The sequence below is a fragment of the Crinia signifera genome, chromosome 7 (assembly GCF_055691185.1).
Source record: "Crinia signifera chromosome 7, ASM5569118v1, whole genome shotgun sequence".
Lineage (NCBI taxonomy): Eukaryota > Metazoa > Chordata > Amphibia > Anura > Myobatrachidae > Crinia > Crinia signifera.
The window spans coordinates 171,743,728-171,761,672 of record NC_139223.1 but is presented as its reverse complement, the minus strand read 5'-3'; the positions used below and the strand labels follow the sequence as shown (position 1 = coordinate 171,761,672).

The 17,945-nt window shown below is 47.5% G+C and overlaps 1 protein-coding gene across 2 annotated transcripts in view; it reads left to right on the top strand.

Moving 5' to 3' along the window:
• Positions 1-15,083, top strand: part of LOC146020849 (aldehyde oxidase 2-like) — an 80,560-nt gene extending 65,477 nt beyond the window's left edge. For both annotated transcript variants that reach the window (XM_083154368.1, XM_083154370.1), the window contains exons 20-27: positions 671-766; positions 6,144-6,272; positions 6,893-6,967; positions 9,300-9,352; positions 10,359-10,473; positions 11,018-11,083; positions 12,507-12,695; positions 14,582-15,083. In XM_083154368.1, coding sequence (XP_083010494.1) covers positions 671-766; positions 6,144-6,272; positions 6,893-6,967; positions 9,300-9,352; positions 10,359-10,473; positions 11,018-11,083; positions 12,507-12,695; positions 14,582-14,806 — 948 coding nt within the window. In that variant the 3' untranslated portion in view covers positions 14,807-15,083. The remainder of the gene's footprint in view (positions 1-670; positions 767-6,143; positions 6,273-6,892; positions 6,968-9,299; positions 9,353-10,358; positions 10,474-11,017; positions 11,084-12,506; positions 12,696-14,581) is intronic.
• Positions 15,084-17,945: the final 2,862 nt, after the last annotated feature.

The window sequence follows — 17,945 nt, the reverse complement described above, 5'->3', positions numbered from 1 at the left end:
CACTACCAGTCACAGTGACACCAGGGCAGTCTCACAGACTGCACCCGGCTTCACACAGTGGTGGATTTACCTGCGGGGCTGCAGCTCTGCAACCCATAGGTAAAAACCGCCACTGGTAAAGATTACTTGCCTCCTCTTAGTGCCGCTGGATGAACAACAGGAAAGGACAGCATTCGCATAAAGCAGGGCCCTATACATTGAGGCACACTGGTCACATGCTGGCGTATATGTACTAAGCCTTGGGATGTGATGCGACAAAATTGGAGAGAGATAAAGTAACTGTAACATGGAAGCCAGGAGCTGATTGGCTGCTACTTTATCTCTCTCCAAAGCTTAGTAAATAGACCCCATAGTTCTGTAATAACTCCAGCTATATAATGTTGTCTTAATTGATCTAAGTAACTTAATTTAAATGATGGAGCTATTCCCAGGAATATACTACCTATTGGGGTAAATGTACTAAGATGGGAGTTGCCCATAGCAACCAATCAGATTCTATCTATTATATTCTAGAAGGTGCTAAAAAAATAAGAAGTTGAGTGTGATTGGTTGCTATGGGCAACACCCCATCTTCAATAGAACTCCCATTTGGATAGGTTTACCCCTTTCTGCAATTATGAGTTTCATAATCACTGTACACCAATGCAATTGCTTTTATCTCACTTCATAGGCATCTGTGCTGGTTCATATATGTATGGACGGATGGGTGCTGGTGACACCGGCTGGGGATGACATGGAACAAGAGACTCTAAACAAAATGATGCAGGTGAGATTTTATGGGATGATGGCATAATAGTAAGGATGGGAATGTAATAGATCTATGATTTTATTGCCTGCCCTGCCCAACTACTGAGATTGTCTGTTAGCTGCCTGTCCTGACATCTGCCCAGATACTGAGATTGTCTGTTAGCTGCCTGTCCTGACCTCTGCCCAGATACTGAGATTGTCTGTTAGCTGCCTGTCCTGACCTCTGCCCAGATACTGAGATTGTCTGTTAGCTGCCTGTCCTGACCTCTGCCCAGATACTGAGATTGTCTGTTAGCTGCGTGCCCTGAACTCTGCCCAGATACCGAGATTGTCTGTTAGCTGCCTGTCCTGACCTCTGCCCAGATACTGAGATTGTCTGTTAGCTGCCTGCCCTGCCCTCTGCCCAGATACTGAGATTGTCTGTTAGCTGCCTGCCCTGCCCTCTGCCCAGATACTGAGATTGTCTGTTAGCTGCCTGCCCTGCCCTCTGCCCAGATACTGAAATTGTCTGTTAGCTGCCTGTCCTGACCTCTGCCCAGATACTGAGATTGTCTGTTAGCTGCCTGTCCTGACATCTGCCCAGATACTGAGATTGTCTGTTAGCTAACTTAGCTGCCTGTCCTGACCTCTGCCCAGATACTGAGATTGTCTGTTAGCTGCCTGTCCTGACATCTGCCCAGATACTGAGATTGTCTGTTAGCTGCCTGTCCTGACCTCTGCCCAGATACTGAGATTGTCTGTTAGCTGCCTGTCCTGACCTCTGCCCAGATACTGAGATTGTCTGTTAGCTGCCTGCCCTGAACTCTGCCCATATACTAAGATTGTCTGTTAGCTGCCTGTCCTGACCTCTGCCCAGATACTGAGATTGTCTGTTGGCTGCCTGTCCTGCCCTCTGCCGAGATACTGAGATTGTCTGTTAGCTGCCTGCCCAGACCTCTGCCCAGATACTGAAATTGTCTGTTAGCTGCCTGCCCTGCCCTCTGCCCAGATAGTGAGATTGTCTGTTAGCTGCCTGTCCTGACCTCTGCCCAGATACTGAGATTGTCTGTTAGCTGCCTGTCCTGACCTCTGCCCAGATACTGAGATTGTCTGTTAGCTGCCTGCCCTGCCCTCTGCCCAGATACTGAGATTGTCTGTTAGCTGCCTGTCCTGACCTCTGCCCAGATACTGAGATTGTCTGTTAGCTGCCTGTCCTGACCTCTGCCCAGATACTGAGATTGTCTGTTAGCTGCCTGTCCTGACCTCTGCCCAGATACTGAGATTGTCTGTTAGCTGCCTGTCCTGACCTCTGCCCAGATACTGAGATTGTCTGTTAGCTGCGTGCCCTGAACTCTGCCCAGATACCGAGATTGTCTGTTAGCTGCCTGTCCTGACCTCTGCCCAGATACTGAGATTGTCTGTTAGCTGCCTGCCCTGCCCTCTGCCCAGATACTGAGATTGTCTGTTAGCTGCCTGCCCTGCTCTCTGCCCAGATACTGAGATTGTCTGTTAGCTGCCTGCCCTGCCCTCTGCCCAGATACTGAAATTGTCTGTTAGCTGCCTGTCCTGACATCTGCCCAGATACTGAGATTGTCTGTTAGCTGCCTGTCCTGACCTCTGCCCAGATACTGAGATTGTCTGTTAGCTGCCTGTCCTGACATCTGCCCAGATACTGAGATTGTCTGTTAGCTAACTTAGCTGCCTGTCCTGACCTCTGCCCAGATACTGAGATTGTCTGTTAGCTGCCTGTCCTGACATCTGCCCAGATACTGAGATTGTCTGTTAGCTGCCTGTCCTGACCTCTGCCCAGATACTGAGATTGTCTGTTAGCTGCCTGTCCTGACCTCTGCCCAGATACTGAGATTGTCTGTTAGCTGCCTGCCCTGAACTCTGCCCATATACTGAGATTGTCTGTTAGCTGCCTGTCCTGACCTCTGCCCAGATACTGAGATTGTCTGTTGGCTGCCTGTCCTGCCCTCTGCCGAGATACTGAGATTGTCTGTTAGCTGCCTGCCCAGACCTCTGCCCAGATACTGAAATTGTCTGTTAGCTGCCTGCCCTGCCCTCTGCCCAGATAGTGAGATTGTCTGTTAGCTGCCTGTCCTGACCTCTGCCCAGATACTGAGATTGTCTGTTAGCTGCCTGTCCTGACCTCTGCCCAGATACTGAGATTGTCTGTTAGCTGCCTGCCCTGCCCTCTGCCCAGATACTGAGATTGTCTGTTAGCTGCCTGTCCTGACCTCTGCCCAGATACTGAGATTGTCTGTTAGCTGCCTGTCCTGACATCTGCCCAGATACTGAGATTGTCTGTTAGCTGCCTGTCCTGACATCTGCCCAGATACTGAGATTGTCTGTTAGCTGCCTGTCCTGACCTCTGCCCAGATACTGAGATTGTCTGTTAGCTGCCTGTCCTGACCTCTGCCCAGATACTGAGATTGTCTGTTAGCTGCCTGCCCTGCCCTCTGCCCAGATACTGAGATTGTCTGTTAGCTGCCTGCCCTGACCTCTGCCCAGATACTGAGATTGTCTGTTAGCTGCCTGCCCTGACCTCTGCCCAGATACTGAGATTGTCTGTTAGCTGCCTGTCCTGCCCTCTGCCCAGATACTGAGATTGTCTGTTAGCTGCCTGTCCTGACATCTGCCCAGATACTGAGATTGTCTGTTAGCTGCCTGCCCTGCCCTCTGCCCAGATACTGAGATTGTCTGTTAGCTGCCTGCCCTGACCTCTGCCCAGATACTGAAATTGTCTGTTAGCTGCCTGCCCTGACCTCTGCCCAGATACAGATCTTGGGCCTAATTCAGACCTGATCACTGGGCTGCGAATACCTTTGTAGCTGTGCACACAGGGGGAACACCAATTGCCATCACTGACCATCGAATGGATTTCCCCCTGTTCGCAGCTGCAGAATAAGTCTAGACTTACTCAGTGCTGCGATGGCCGTGGGGAGAAGGAGGTTGCTGCTGACGTCCCTCCCGATGGTAAATTCTCAACCCAGTGAACGGGTCTGAATTAGGCCCCTTGTCTGTTATCTGCCTGTCCTGGCCTCAACCCTGATAAAGTGATAAAGTGGTGATAAAGTGTGGGTGATAAGGCACCAGCCAATCGACTGCGTTTGAAAAATGATGGCTAGGAGCTGATTGTCTGCTGCGTTATCCCCTTCCACGCTATCATTTTACCAGGCTGAATTCATCTGCCTCCTTGTTTGTAAAATACTGTACCTGCCTTCCATCTGCACAAAATTACTTTGACCAGAGGAACTTGCGCAAAGTACGGTACATGCATTCTATCCGGAAAACAACATAACATACAGCGACATTAAACATATACAGTATACAGCATATTACTACATTATAGAAACATAGAACGTGCCGAAAGATAAGAACCACTTGGCCCATCTAGTCTGCCCCTTTATTAAACATGTTACCTCAAACCATATTTGACCCTTATTTTTTTGTAAGGATATCAATACACTTATCCCGAGCATGTACATTAAAAGTCAAATAAGGGCCCCTAAATATAATAAAAATAGTGAGGAGCCATTATTTAGAGATTTTATTATTGTGGCCAATTTCTTATACTTACAAAAGAATAATATTTATGTTAATTAGGGCCATATTAATGAATTTATGATAGAAGCAATAATTATGTTATATATATGGATGTACGTATATTGCAGCATCGCCACCTGGTGGCTCAATTCATAAATAATATGTAAGCCATCGATTTTTAGAATAAAAAAAAACTTTTTCAATCCATGTTTTAGGATTTTATAGGTTTTAAAAAAAATTAGATTAGGAATTTATTCATTGTTTGAAAAGGAGACATTATGGTTGAAACATTGCACCTTTATTACAGATGTGCTGTGGCATCACCCATCCACGCCTAGGGGGTTATTCTGATTTAATCGGTTCCCCACGCAATAGCACGGGACCGATTTTTAGCGTCTCACACATGTACAGACGCTTGGTGCGAGCGGGCATGGCAAACTGCATGGCGTTGCCATGGTAATGGCATGGTGACACGGGTGAAGAGGGCGGGCAGATGATTTTCAGTGAATGTCAGCTGTCTGCTTGCTTCCCGCACAGGGAGCTCAGACACCACAGAGGTGTCTCAGATCTGCGAGCGCTGGAGAAATCATTTGATGGTCACCGATGATCGAATGATTTCTCTCCCGCACTTAAGGCTGGGAATGGAGGATTATGCAAATCCTCCATTCACAGGTCTGCGGGGGATCGCAGAGTAGCGAGGGGGGTGGGGCAGTCGGCCGTGTGGATAGCATCTGGGGGGCTCGCAAGGCTGCAAAATTTGAGTTGCGAGTCAACTAGAATAAGGTCCCCAGTGGACACTAAAAAGTTAAAGAGGCTTCTCAGGACAGGGTGTTGTGGCTACATGGGTGGGGCACGGCTAAGTGTACTGACCTCCCCTTTCTGTAACTCCAAGATGGGGCGTGGCTACATGGGAGGGACATGGCTAAGTGTACTGACCTCCCCTTTCTGTAACTCCAAGATGGGGCGTGGCTACATGGGAGGGGCATGGCTAAGTGTACTGACCTCCCCTTTCTGTAACGCCAAGATGGGGCGTGGCTACATGGGAGGGGCATGGCTAAGTGTACTGTCCTCCCCTTTCTGTAACTTCAAGATGGGGCGTGGCTACATGGGAGGGACATGGCTAAGTGTACTGACCTCCCCTTTCTGTAACTCCAAGATGGGGCGTGGCTACATGGGAGGGGCATGGCTAAGTGTACTGTCCTCCCCTTTCTGTAACTTCAAGATAGGGCGTGGCTACATGGGAGGGACATGGCTAAGTGTACTGACCTCCCCTTTCTGTAACTCCAAGATGGGGCGTGGCTACATGGGAGGGGCATGGCTAGGTGTACTGTCCTCCCCTTTCTGTAACTCCAAGATGGGGCGTGGCTACATGGGAGGGGCATGGCTTAGTGTACTGACCTCCCCTTTCTGTAACTCCTAGATGGGGCGTGGCTACATGGGAGGGGCATGGCTAGGTGTACTGACCTCCCCTGTCTGTATCTCCAGGGGTCCAGGAAATGCTGGCTGCCCCTGTAGACTGTATGCCTCTAGTGCCGTCTCCTACAATGTGACATTACGTCACTTAGCAGGAGCCGGTACTTTGGAGTCACCCATCAGCGGGTGTGGCCCGCGCCCCCCTTGTGATGCCACTGCAGAAGTGTCCTGCTACTGCCTGGCAGCATTTGCTGCTGTGATGTCCACGTATCGTGGGAGCACTATGCCACATGAGGCTGCAGCCACGGTACCCTGTAGTGCCCCGGGGTTGGTGCGGCTGGGTGGCTCGGAGGTGGCACACTATTACTTTTCTCTTACTAATCTCTTCACTAATTCTATTTAGATAGATCATTTTAGAACATGTGTTCTAATCAGATCCCTATTCCGTTATGTAGGTGGCGAGTCGGGAGTTGCGTGTCCCGATTGCCTATATCCGCATTGGCGAATGCAGTTCTTCGGTTGCGTCAGATGCCAACAGCATCGTACAATCGTGTGGGGATACAGTTCATGTGTTGGCCGTACAGGTAAGTTATTATTCTGCTATGTTATTTAGAAAAAGAGATTTTGGTCTTGATCAGTCGTACCCAGAATATAGGCCTGCTGCAGATCATTTTAATCAGCATAAGCTGCTTGTGCATAATATTCACATTGCTTTGTATCACGGACAGACGCCCAGCACGGAGTCACACGGAGCTCTTGCGTTATGTGTGTAACCCAACTTGTAGCATATGGTGGAAAGATGTATGTGGACGCATCTCTATATGCAAAAATCAATATATTAATAACAAAACTTAACAGAACAAAAATTTGGTATTTATAGAAGTACAAAGAGTTCAAATAAGATATGGAGATTTACTACTGCATACAATTCCTTAAAGCCGGGTGTACGCACTATATCGTTAACGATGCACGCCCACTTATTTCCCTGAGAAATTTCAAGCAATGTTGGGTAAATGGCCCATTGCAGAGGTAGGTCCGGGTGGTCCCCACTGTGCCTTTCCTCTGTTCTGTACTGAAAAATAGTCAAGAAAAAAAAATTAAAGTAAAAAAAACAAGCAGAAAGACCCCCCCCCCCCCGCTCCTCCCCCCTCCACTTCTTCTACAATATAAAGTATTTTTATAAAGATTTTGATTACTTTGGCAGGAGGCGTGTCAGACCCTTCTTCAGCGCATGCAGCCAATCATCAGTTTGAATCCAGAAGCCACGTGGACGGAATGTGTAAGTGTGTAGGTTATGCCACATGGAGGGAATGTGTAAGTGTCTAGGTTATGCCACGTGGAGGGAATGTGTAAGTGTCTAGGTTATGCCACATGGAGGGAATGTGTAAGTGTTTCGATTATGCCACGTGAAGGGAATGTGTAAGTGTGTAGGTTATGCCACATGGAGGGAATGTGTAAGTGTCCAGACTATGCCACGTGAAGGGAATGTGTAAGTGTCTAGGTTATGACACATGGAGGGAATGTGTAAGTGTCTATGTTATGCCACGTGGAGGGATTGAGTTAGTCTATAGGTTATGCCACGTGGAGGAAATGTGTAAGTGTCTGGGTTATGCCACATGGAGGGAATGTGTTAGTGTTTAGGTTACGCCACGTGGAGGGAATGTGTTAGTGTATAGGTTATGCCACGTGGAGGGAATGTGCTAGTGTATAGGTTATGCCATGTGGAGGGAATGTGCTAGTGTATAGGTCATGCCACGTATAGGGAATGTGTAAGTGTCTAGGTTATGCCACGTGGAGGGAATGTATTAGTGTCTAGGTCAGGGGTTCCCAAACATTTTTGAATCACGGCGCCCTAGAGCATCAAAATATTTTCAAGGCACCCCTAGGCCAAATGCTTCTTATCAAGAAATTCAGAAAAAAAATATTAAATTAAGTGCATTGTGTTTATATGTCACAGTTATCTGGTGAGGGACCGGATTTGCTTCTGTTTGACGACATACAGTATATTACGATTGGCAGCCACAAGCACTGGTTTTGCCTGGTACATTGACCATAAATAATATGAATTGATCCTGGTCCACCAACTCAAGGCCCCCCTGCAAGTGTCCTGAGGCACCCCAGGGAGCCTAGGCACACAGTTTGGGAACCTCTGGTTTAGGTAATGCCACGTGGAGGGAATGTGTTAGTTTATAGGTCGTGCCACGTGGAGGGAATGTATAAGTGTCTGGGTTATGCCACGTGGAGGGAACGTGCTAGTGTATAGGTTATGCCATGTATAGGGAATGTTACATTTAGTTAAGATATAGCCTTTATTAGGTATGCTTTAAAAGGATAATGGGTTCCTGTACCAGGGAAAATTTATAAAAAAGCGCAGCAAAAATATGTGTGATAATGATGTGGAGACTAACACTGGTCTTAGTCTGGGTATCAGAAATCCTCATTAATCCCCTAGTTAACACCAGGTTATGGTCTGTTGTGTTGGGGTGAATTATTAAATCATAGGATTTTTCTTGGACCAGTTATGTCTCACAGCACGGCAGGGATTGCAGCAGTGTGCCGTGCAGCAATGTTGTATAATGTGCAGCAGTGCGGTAGCATGTAGATCAGCGTGATACTAATAATAACAGTGAGGTACAGCAAGGTGATGAATGAATGAAAGTGTCCACTGGTCGAAACCAGTGGTTACCTGGGAGACCCCACCGGTATGGTAATGGGAAGCCGCATTACCTCGCGGGCTTCACAGGTATCCGCGTCCCCTCGCGGGCTTCACAGGTATCCGCGTCCCCTCGCGGGGCTCATTGCGCTCGTCACGCTTCGGGCTCGGTGGCTCGCTGCGCTCGCCACACTTTCTATTCTCAACTCCACGCCGGCGTGGATAGTGGGGGTATGAAAAGGTCGTAGGGCGGCGCGTACCGCCGCCCCTCGCGGGCTCGCTTCAGGTTGGCATTGATATTGGGAGTGGTACAGTGTGAAAAATGACATTTGGGGAGCATTTTACATGATTTTAACACATGTCCATGATTTTGGAGAAAAATGGAATCACATCGCATCACATCGCATGCGATCAAATGCGATCGTATGCGATGCGATGCGATTTTTCCCTGTACGATGCCCATCGTGGGAGCCGTGATACAGTAGGAGCAAGTTTCATCTTTGCTCCTTTGGCCATGGCTAGCCATGGTTATTCTATTGTTCTCAGCTGCAATACGTATTGTATTGCAGCTGAGAACAATAGAATAGCCATGGCTAGCCATGACCAAAGGAGCAAAGATGAAACTTGCTCCTACTGTAGTATACAAGTACCTGTGTAAGTGTCTAGGTTATGCCAGGTGAAGGGAATGTGTAAGTGTCTAGGTTATGCCAGGTGGAGGGAATGTGTAAGTGTATAGGTAATGCCACGTGGAGGGAATGTGTAAGTGTCTAGTTTATGCCACGTGGAGGGAATGTGTTAGTGTATAGGTTACGCCACGTGGAGGGAATGGTAAGTGTCTAGGTTGTACCACATGGAGGTATTAGTAAATGTCTGGGTTAAGTACGAGAGGACGATCTGACTGGGTGGGGATGTGCGCTATGTCACATTATCTGATCCCCCTATTGTCTGTCCTATGTAGATAGAAGAAGCCGTCCATCACAGAATCTGTCTTTCAGCAGCAAATCACTACAGGTAACCCCCCACCCCCACCACACTCTCACACACATCTCTTCATTGGCCGCTACTCTGAAGATGCATACACAACAACACTTGACATGAGTGATATTGTCAAGTATTTACCTTGGAACTGCCAGCTAACAATATAGCGCATACACACAGAATGATATCGTTCACAATATCGCTCAGTAACGTCGCTGGGTCCCTGCTCTATACAGGCATTTGTTTGACGATAAGTCAAATAGAGCTGGATGTACAGATGACGGTTGGGGTAGTTAACGTTGTATCATTCGTCACGTACAAATTTAAATAAAATGATATTTTTTTAACTTATGTGATTGTCAAACATGATTCTTAGTAAATGTGAGTGTTTGATGAAACCTGTCAGGTATGTCAGCGATGCCCAGCCGGTGTGATCTCAGACCAAATACACGGTTTATAGAACATTTACCCCCTAAGTGGTGGATCGTAGGGTTCACAGTATCTAGGTCAGTAGGTCGACATCCACAAGGTCAGCTTTGAGAATAGGTCGACACAAGACCTATAGGGCCTAATTCAGACCGGTTAACAGGTACAAATTTGTTCTCAAATGGGCAATACCATGCTGCACTACGCGTGGGGCAGATGTAACAGGTGCACGGAGAGGTAGATTTGGGTAACTTATATTGTTTCTGTTCAGGGTGAACATTGCCTGCTTTATTCTTACACTGCACTATAGAAATAATTGTGAACACCCCCCCCCCCCCCCCCACCCACATCTAATTCTCTCTGCACGTTGCATCTGGCCCAGCATGGTTTTGCCCATTTTGAGAACAAATTTTCATGCCTGAATTAGGCCCCTGGTGCTTCTCTGAACTCGGTGGGGGAGGGGGGGGGGGACACTGGATCGTGCAGTTTGGTGATGGGGATGTGGCAGCGGCGTTTCGCTGATTTCCGAGCCAAGATGATTTAGGCAGGTCATTTGTTGCCGCCCGGAGGACGTCACTGTTCCTGACTGAGATGTCCTAATCTTCATTTATAGGGTCCCAGACCCAGTCTCTGCCTCTGACTGGAAGGAGGGGGCAGAAAGCCCGGACTTTATATTTGGCGCAGCATGCACTGAAGTGGAGCTGGACTGTCGCACAGGAACCCACAAGGTACGAGGTGATTTATGCTGTCTCCGTGCTGCGCCCACTCTGTGGAATCCCCTCCCACGCACAATAAGACTCTCCTCGGGGGCCTGATTCAGCCGCTTAGTGAGCAGCTTAATGCTGACTGCCCGAACGCTGGCCCCCACCGCCGCCAAATTCCCCCGGTAGCATGCGAATAGATGTGTCTGCTTCCACCGCTTAGACTGACTGTTATTTACGATTACCTGGCGGAAGACAGGACACTGACATCAAGTGATGGCAGCCGCCCGCCCTGCCCGCGTTCCCAGGGGTACGCCTAGAGTTTCCATGGGGATGCCCATAAAACACTTGGCGTTTCTCTGATGCCGCCCCCTGCGTGCCCCCTCCTTCCCCTACATGTGCGAACGCCTCAATGCGTGTGATACTCGCCGAAGGGTTGGGTTAGGTGTTGGCAATACGAACCAGTGCTTGCTCTATGTACCACGGATTTCCTCCCTGTGTGCCACATTATTTACCTGTCTACACACAGCGTCCTCACCTGCTGCACTAAGTGCTTATGTTGTCCCCACAGACACTAAGAACAGACATCGTCATTGATGTCGGATCCAGCATCAATCAGGCTGCAACCATTGAACAGGTTAGTAGACGCGGCTATAGGACGGGGCAGCAAGCGGTGTGGATAGTATCGGCCTCTCTGCCCCTGGGTTAGAGACATAGAACGTGACTACAGATGAGAACCTCTCAGACCATCTAGTCTGCACTTCTCCATCTCATTAATAACCCACTCCCACGTTCCTCTATAAGCAAAGACCTTCAAACCCTCCATTCACCAATAGACACTCTGTCGGCTCTCATTGGGTCTTATCACCTTCAGTTCCCTTGTAGACTACAGGGTCTATTAATGATGTGAAGAAATTCACAATATATAGGACCTCGCCAACTACGAAGATGAGTCAAAAAAGATCTGCACTCCAGGTATATTAAAACTTCTGTTGGCCATCATATCAAGGCCTCCCGTACTAGGTCACCGTCTCCCCAGTCACTGCTGTGCAGGACTGAGCGCGTTACGTCACTTCAATTGTGTCTGCAGTACAAGAAGAAATGTCCGCATCACTTGTGATTAGCACGAAAGAAGAGCAGGGAGCAGTGATTCGGTTTTTTGTGGTCAGGGCGTGTCTGGTGCCGATATTTATCGAAGACTTTATGCATAGTATGGACAAAGTGTTTTATCATGAAGAAGTGTGTATGAATGGATAGAGAAGTTTAAAGAAGGTTGCTCAAGTGTCAGCCATGAAGAAGGAGCCAAATCTTCCCCTCTCGGACTATTGCCTGTTTGGTCCCATGAAAGAAACCCTAACAGGACGAACATTCTTGTCTGATGAAGGGGTGAAGCCAGCGATGCATTTGTGGCTCGCAGCTAAGCCTAAAACATTTTTTAATAAGAGAATACGAAAGCTTGTTGACAGATGGACAAAGTGTATTAAAAAACAGGGAGATTATGACAAAAAGTTATGTATTTGTCTTTTCTGAAAAATCTACAGAATGAGTGCGGATCATTTTTGAGTCACCCTCGTATAAGAACATCCTAGGCCAGTGACTGCTACCATGGGCAAGGCCATTGATGTCATGGTGTCTCACGGTAGTCGCGCAATGCTCCTCTGGGAATGTTTTCAATGGCCAGGTTATCTTTATGGGGCTCTTTGGGACCTGCTGGGCCCTAGGAAGGCAGCTAGGTTGCCTCATAGGAAATCAGGGGTCCCAGCCTACTACGCATGTGTGACCGATAGGAGCACTTGTCACCGCACTGGCCTAGCATAGCATCACTGCGGATGCTGCGCACCTCTTTCTTGCCCCAGCAAAGTATTAATGGTAAACAACAGACATAAGCTGCCATCGAAAATCTTTCCCATCACCGCTGTTTGTTATATAGGTGACTAGGTTCTTCCATAGAGGTCTCTGTCTGCACCCACTAAAATAACATATTAGTAACTCTATAGACATATTTGATTGTGTAAATTCATTGTTTATAACATGACAACTTTGTGTATCCGGTCGCACAGGTCACAGCTGCCTTTAAGCAAGGATTGGGACTTTACACAAATGAAGATATGAAATACTCCCTGCAGCCGTCCCTTAAAGGTGCCCAGGCTGACCAGGCAGAGGTCATGAACGGAAGAGCGGAGCCGGGCGAGCTCAATGTAACTCTGCTTCCATCATCTCCCAACCCTCATGTGGGATGTTTCCCCAAGGCAAGTCAAATTAAGATTTAGCAAAACGATGCACAGCGCAGATTTACACACTGCTGATGTCGGATAGTAGAGCAATTGGGCCGCACAGGAGACTCATGGGGGAAATCTACTATGAGATGTTGCTATGGGCAACCAATCAGAATCTACTTATTTAGCACTTTTTTAGAAGATAATAGATAAAGGAAAGCAGGAAAGGTACCGCAGAAACAGGAGCAGAGGAGAGCCACCCGGCGGTGAGTGGGCAGCAGGACATCCACCCCCCCCACCTTCCCTGAGCAGCATGGCAAACCCCCCCCCCAGGCAGCACGGTGGGCACAACGCAGCGCCATCGAACTCCCCATAACCCCCATCCACCAGAGCAGCATGGCGGCCGGGCACCCCCCTCCCCCGGAGCAGCATTCCATACATTACCAGGTTTTTGTTCCCACCAGATAGATTGGACAGATAAATCTGTAGGTGTGTGCCCAGCTTAAGTATGGTGTAATGTGAATATTGAGCTATACGTTGTGGTGTAATATAAATTAGGAGCGTTAAGGTTTGGTATAATGTCAATAAGGAGCAATACAGTGTGGCGTAATGTGAATAAAAAGCAATAAGGTGTGGTTTAATGTGAAGAAGTGGCAATACAGCATTGTTTAATGTTAACAAGGAGCTATATGGTGTGGTGTAATGTGAATAAGGAGAGGTCTGGTGGGGTGTAATGTGAATAAGGAGCAACATTTATTTATTTATTTACAATTTCTTATATAGCGCACACATATTACGCAGCACTTTACAAAGAATATTTGAACATTCACATCAGTCCCTGCCCCAATGGAGCTTACAGTCTATATTCCCTACCACATGTATACGCACAAACAGACATTCTAGGGTTAATTTTGTTGGAAGCCAATTAACCTACCAGTATATTTTTGGATTGTGGGAGGAAAACAGAGTACCCGGAGTAAACCCACACAAGCACGGGGAGAATATACAAACTCTGCACAGTTAGGGCCATGGTGGGGGATCGAACCCATGTGGTGTTATGTGAATAATGAACAATACGGTGTGGTGTAATGTGAATAATGAACAATACGGTGTGGTGTAATGTAAATAAGAAGCATTATGGTGTGGTATAATGTGAATAAGGAGCTGTGTGGTGTAATGTATATAAGAAGAGGTCTGGTGTGGTGTAATGTGAATAAGGAGAGCTCTGGTGGGGTGTAATGTGAATAAGGAGCAATATGGTGTGGTGTAATGTGAATAATGAACAATACGGTGGGGTATAATGTAAATAAGAAGCATTATGGTGTGGTATAATGTGAATAAGGAGCTGTGTGGTGTGGTGTAATGTATATAAGAAGAGGTCTGGTGGGGTGTAATGTGAATAAGGAGCAATATGGTGTGGTGTGTTATAATGTATATAAGAAGAGGTCTGGTGTAATGTGAATAAGGAGGAGATTAAATTGGCAGATGAAATCGGTGCTGTGCCACCTATGGGTCAGGCTCTATATGTGGGAACAGAATATTATATGAAATGCTATAACATGAGGGGATATTAAAAACTGATCTCAGAATTCGATATGATTATTTTCTTTGTTGGTAACTGTATTCAGCTTTTATTCATTACTATGGGCCTTATTCTGGTCTGTGCAGCCGGAGTCGAATATGCGGCCAGGACCGTGCGTCCTAAACCCTGCCTTCCGTACGGATCGCTCACTCCGTCCGAATGCGGTAAGCCGCTGACCGCACGGAGCACGAGTGGATTTTCTCATGTATACACCTCCTCCATCTCTGAGAACCTCCCCCATCATTCGATGGTCGCATACCATCGAATGCAGGACCGAGCGCACCAACCAGAATAAGGGCCTATATGACGAGACTAATCCCTGTCTTCTGTCTTTTAGGCTGTTGAAGAGGTATCAGCCTTCCTTGGTTCCTCAGTGTTCTTTGCCATAAAAGATGCTGTGCTCGGTGCCCGACATCACATAGGTCTGCCTGGTACCATCCTTCTTCCTGTCCCAATCAGAGCCCAAGACGTCCGGATAGCCTGCGGCAACCACCTGGTGGAATCGGAAAATACATCAGACAAAGACGAAGTGACTTTACAAAACCATGTAGCAGAGACTTGATTTCCGTACATAATCATTAAAGTACCATGAAGGTTTGACAGTCACTTATGGCACCTATAAAGCGATAGGTTCTGCCCTGAGGTTGGTGGGTAGGCGCATTGGACGTACTCTATGGGGACATATAACATTACAGAAAGGTGGTGGATTCATAGCGTAACTTCTCACCAGAGGTGGCAAAGGCTGATGCTGTAAAGGATTTTTTTTCTATTGAAAATAAAAATGGTATTTATTCAAATTTTCATCATGTACATTATGTTTCATAGTATGACGGTATACTCCTGTGCAGTGGTGTAAGTAGAATTTTTTTCTTGGTGGTACTGATAGCCTCCACCAAAAATGGGCGTGGTCATGTGTCATCAGGGGGCGTGGTCACACAAAGCTAAAGGAGTGACTAAATGACAATAGAGGCGTGGACACAGGACACAGGGAATGAGAAACAGGGAATGACTGGGGGTGGGTTGGCTCTTGCTTGGGGGAGAGCCAGGCAGCTTGTGCTTACAATAGTGGAGCCTGCTCTTCATGCTGTCGGCGCTGCTGATGCCTGTCAGTGTGACAGGCTAAATCAGCAGTAACCGGTAGCTGCATACAGCACCAATCATAACGCTGGGTGGGCGGGCTGCGGATGCATTATATTTAGACTTAAAATAAAAATAGAAATGACAGTGGATCAGGGGTAAGTGGTACTGCGTACCTGCAACATATTTCTTACAGGTACTCCGTACCACGCCGTACCCCCTTACTTGCAACACTGCTCCTGTGGCTCAGATCGGTGGTTATGGGTGGTGTGCCCCAGGCGGTTTTCCAGCAAAATTTACAATAAAAGTGTCAAATGAAGTTTGTGCCGTGAGTGTTTGTTACTACTGCAGGCTGCAGCCCTAAAAACTCCCACGGTGCATGTGTTGCAAACTGCGTGCACATGATGGCGCTGTTGAGCTGAAGAGGCGCAATATCAGAATTGCTTTGGAAAAGTGCTGGGCAGTGACTGGGAGATTAAACATAACCCAGCATAATAAAATGCGCTGATTGGCTGAACAATTTTGCATTTATGGACCTCACGCTGTTCAAGTAGACACATTGATATGATAATAAAAAATCTTTATGGAAATATCACAAAAGATACATTAAATGTACAAAAAATAAACAAAATGGCAAATCATAAAAATATGTAAAAACAATTCATAGACACAAATCTACTCATTAAATGTTCAATTGAATAATGAAGTCCCGTCCAATAATATTCAAGTTTAGATGCATATTAATGGGTTCATTAGCTCGAGCTGGCATCCCAGCTGAAAAACAGTGTCTGGTGACAGCCGACTATGGCCCTTATTCTGATTGACGCGGACTTTACCGCATACTTTCGGATCGCGTCTTTACGGCGTCTGCGCATGCGTGGAGAACGCAACGCGCATGTGCCACGCCTTGACTCCGTACCTGTTCGGCCAAATCCCGTCCAAAACTGTTCCCCGCAATCAGTCGGGAAATATGGGCGTATTATGGGCGTCATGCGGAATGACACATGGGCGTAGTTTCAAAGTGGGCAAAACGGGGCGGAAACATGGGCGGACACGGGGGAGTACACTTATGTTGGGGGGCGTACATTCGGATACCACTCCGAATGCACGCGATCAAAAAGGGAAGAAATGTGCGGTGTCCACAAGTGTACTATTGCTTTGCGGACACCACTCGTTCATGCGGTAGGCGAACGTACGCCTAATGACTACAAGCATTAACACCTGAACCCAATAGAATCGACTCCTTTACTCATTACTCACTAATAGGACGCTTGTCAGTGCTTTAATTGAAACCATTGCTGCTTCAAGGAAACCGTACTAATCCCCCACATATGCTGTACTTGTCACACACTTTAAAACTGCTAACAATGGACATGACTGAATATTAATACTAGCAATACACATGTGTATTCGACATGTACTCATGAAACCACACATTTTTGGTAAAGTAAACAAATTTATTTATATACATGTCACAGTCAATGCCACTGTGATGCAATGACCAAAAAATAAAAAATCCCAAACAAAAACAACATGGCAGGAATGTACAAAAATAAATAAGAATACAAAACAAATATAATTGCACACAGATGGACTCCAGCACCTCCTATGTGCCACTGCACATGCAGCCAGTGGGAAATGAGGAGGCTGCTGGCCCTTCGACAGCAGGCCAACCTGCACCTGACCATTCTACAGCAGGGCAACCTACACCTGGCCCTTCTGCAGCAGGCCAACCTGCAGCTGGCTCATATGCACCATCAGCAGAATCATTTGGAACACAACCGGGGACTTCACAAGATAGTACCATGGCCATCACTTCAAGTACAGCTGACAGTAATGGCAGGCAAAAGAGGGCAACAGGGGCACCAAAAAGGACATATGAAGCAAGGGCTCATCTGGTTACCCTCAGCACGTGATTGGACACAAGAAGCTGACACACACAGCACAATGGAAGATTTGGGACCACATAACGGTGGAGATTAATGCAGCCACAAGTTCATTTGCGACCACGTTTGGCCTTGGGAGGCTCCTTGGCCTGTGCAGCAGCTCTTCTGGCACGGGCAGATGCTGGGGCAGGTGGAGCAGATGATGTTGAGGGGTTGGCTGGTCTACCCCTCCTGCCAGCAGGGAGTGTTGCCGGTGGTAATGCACCAGAAACGGATGACATTAGGACCCTGTTGCTGGTAACCAGCTCCACCATAAGCTCATTATGGTGGAGGAGGAGATCATTTTGGCGGGTGGCTTGCTCGGCCAGCACCTGAGCACTTGCAGCCATGGCCTGATGTGACTCAGCCATGGCCTGCATGCTCGCAGCGATGGCCTGCTGGGTGCTGACCAAGCTCGCCAGGATCTCCTCGGTCCTATGCATCCGTTCTGATGCCAACTCTCCCTGCTGGTTGATGTCCCCAAGCATGTTGGCCAAGGCGGCCAAATCGGCTTGGGCCGATGGCTGCTGCTGCACAGGCCTACCCCTGGGGCCAGGTGGCACGGACTCCTCCACCTCCTGAGCAGAGTCGTCACCAAGCGGTGGGTTGTCTGTGGAAAAAGATAAACAAAATTAGGACACATTCGAAGATAATTACTTGCACAAGTTTATGGCATGACCAATATTTACCTTCAATAAA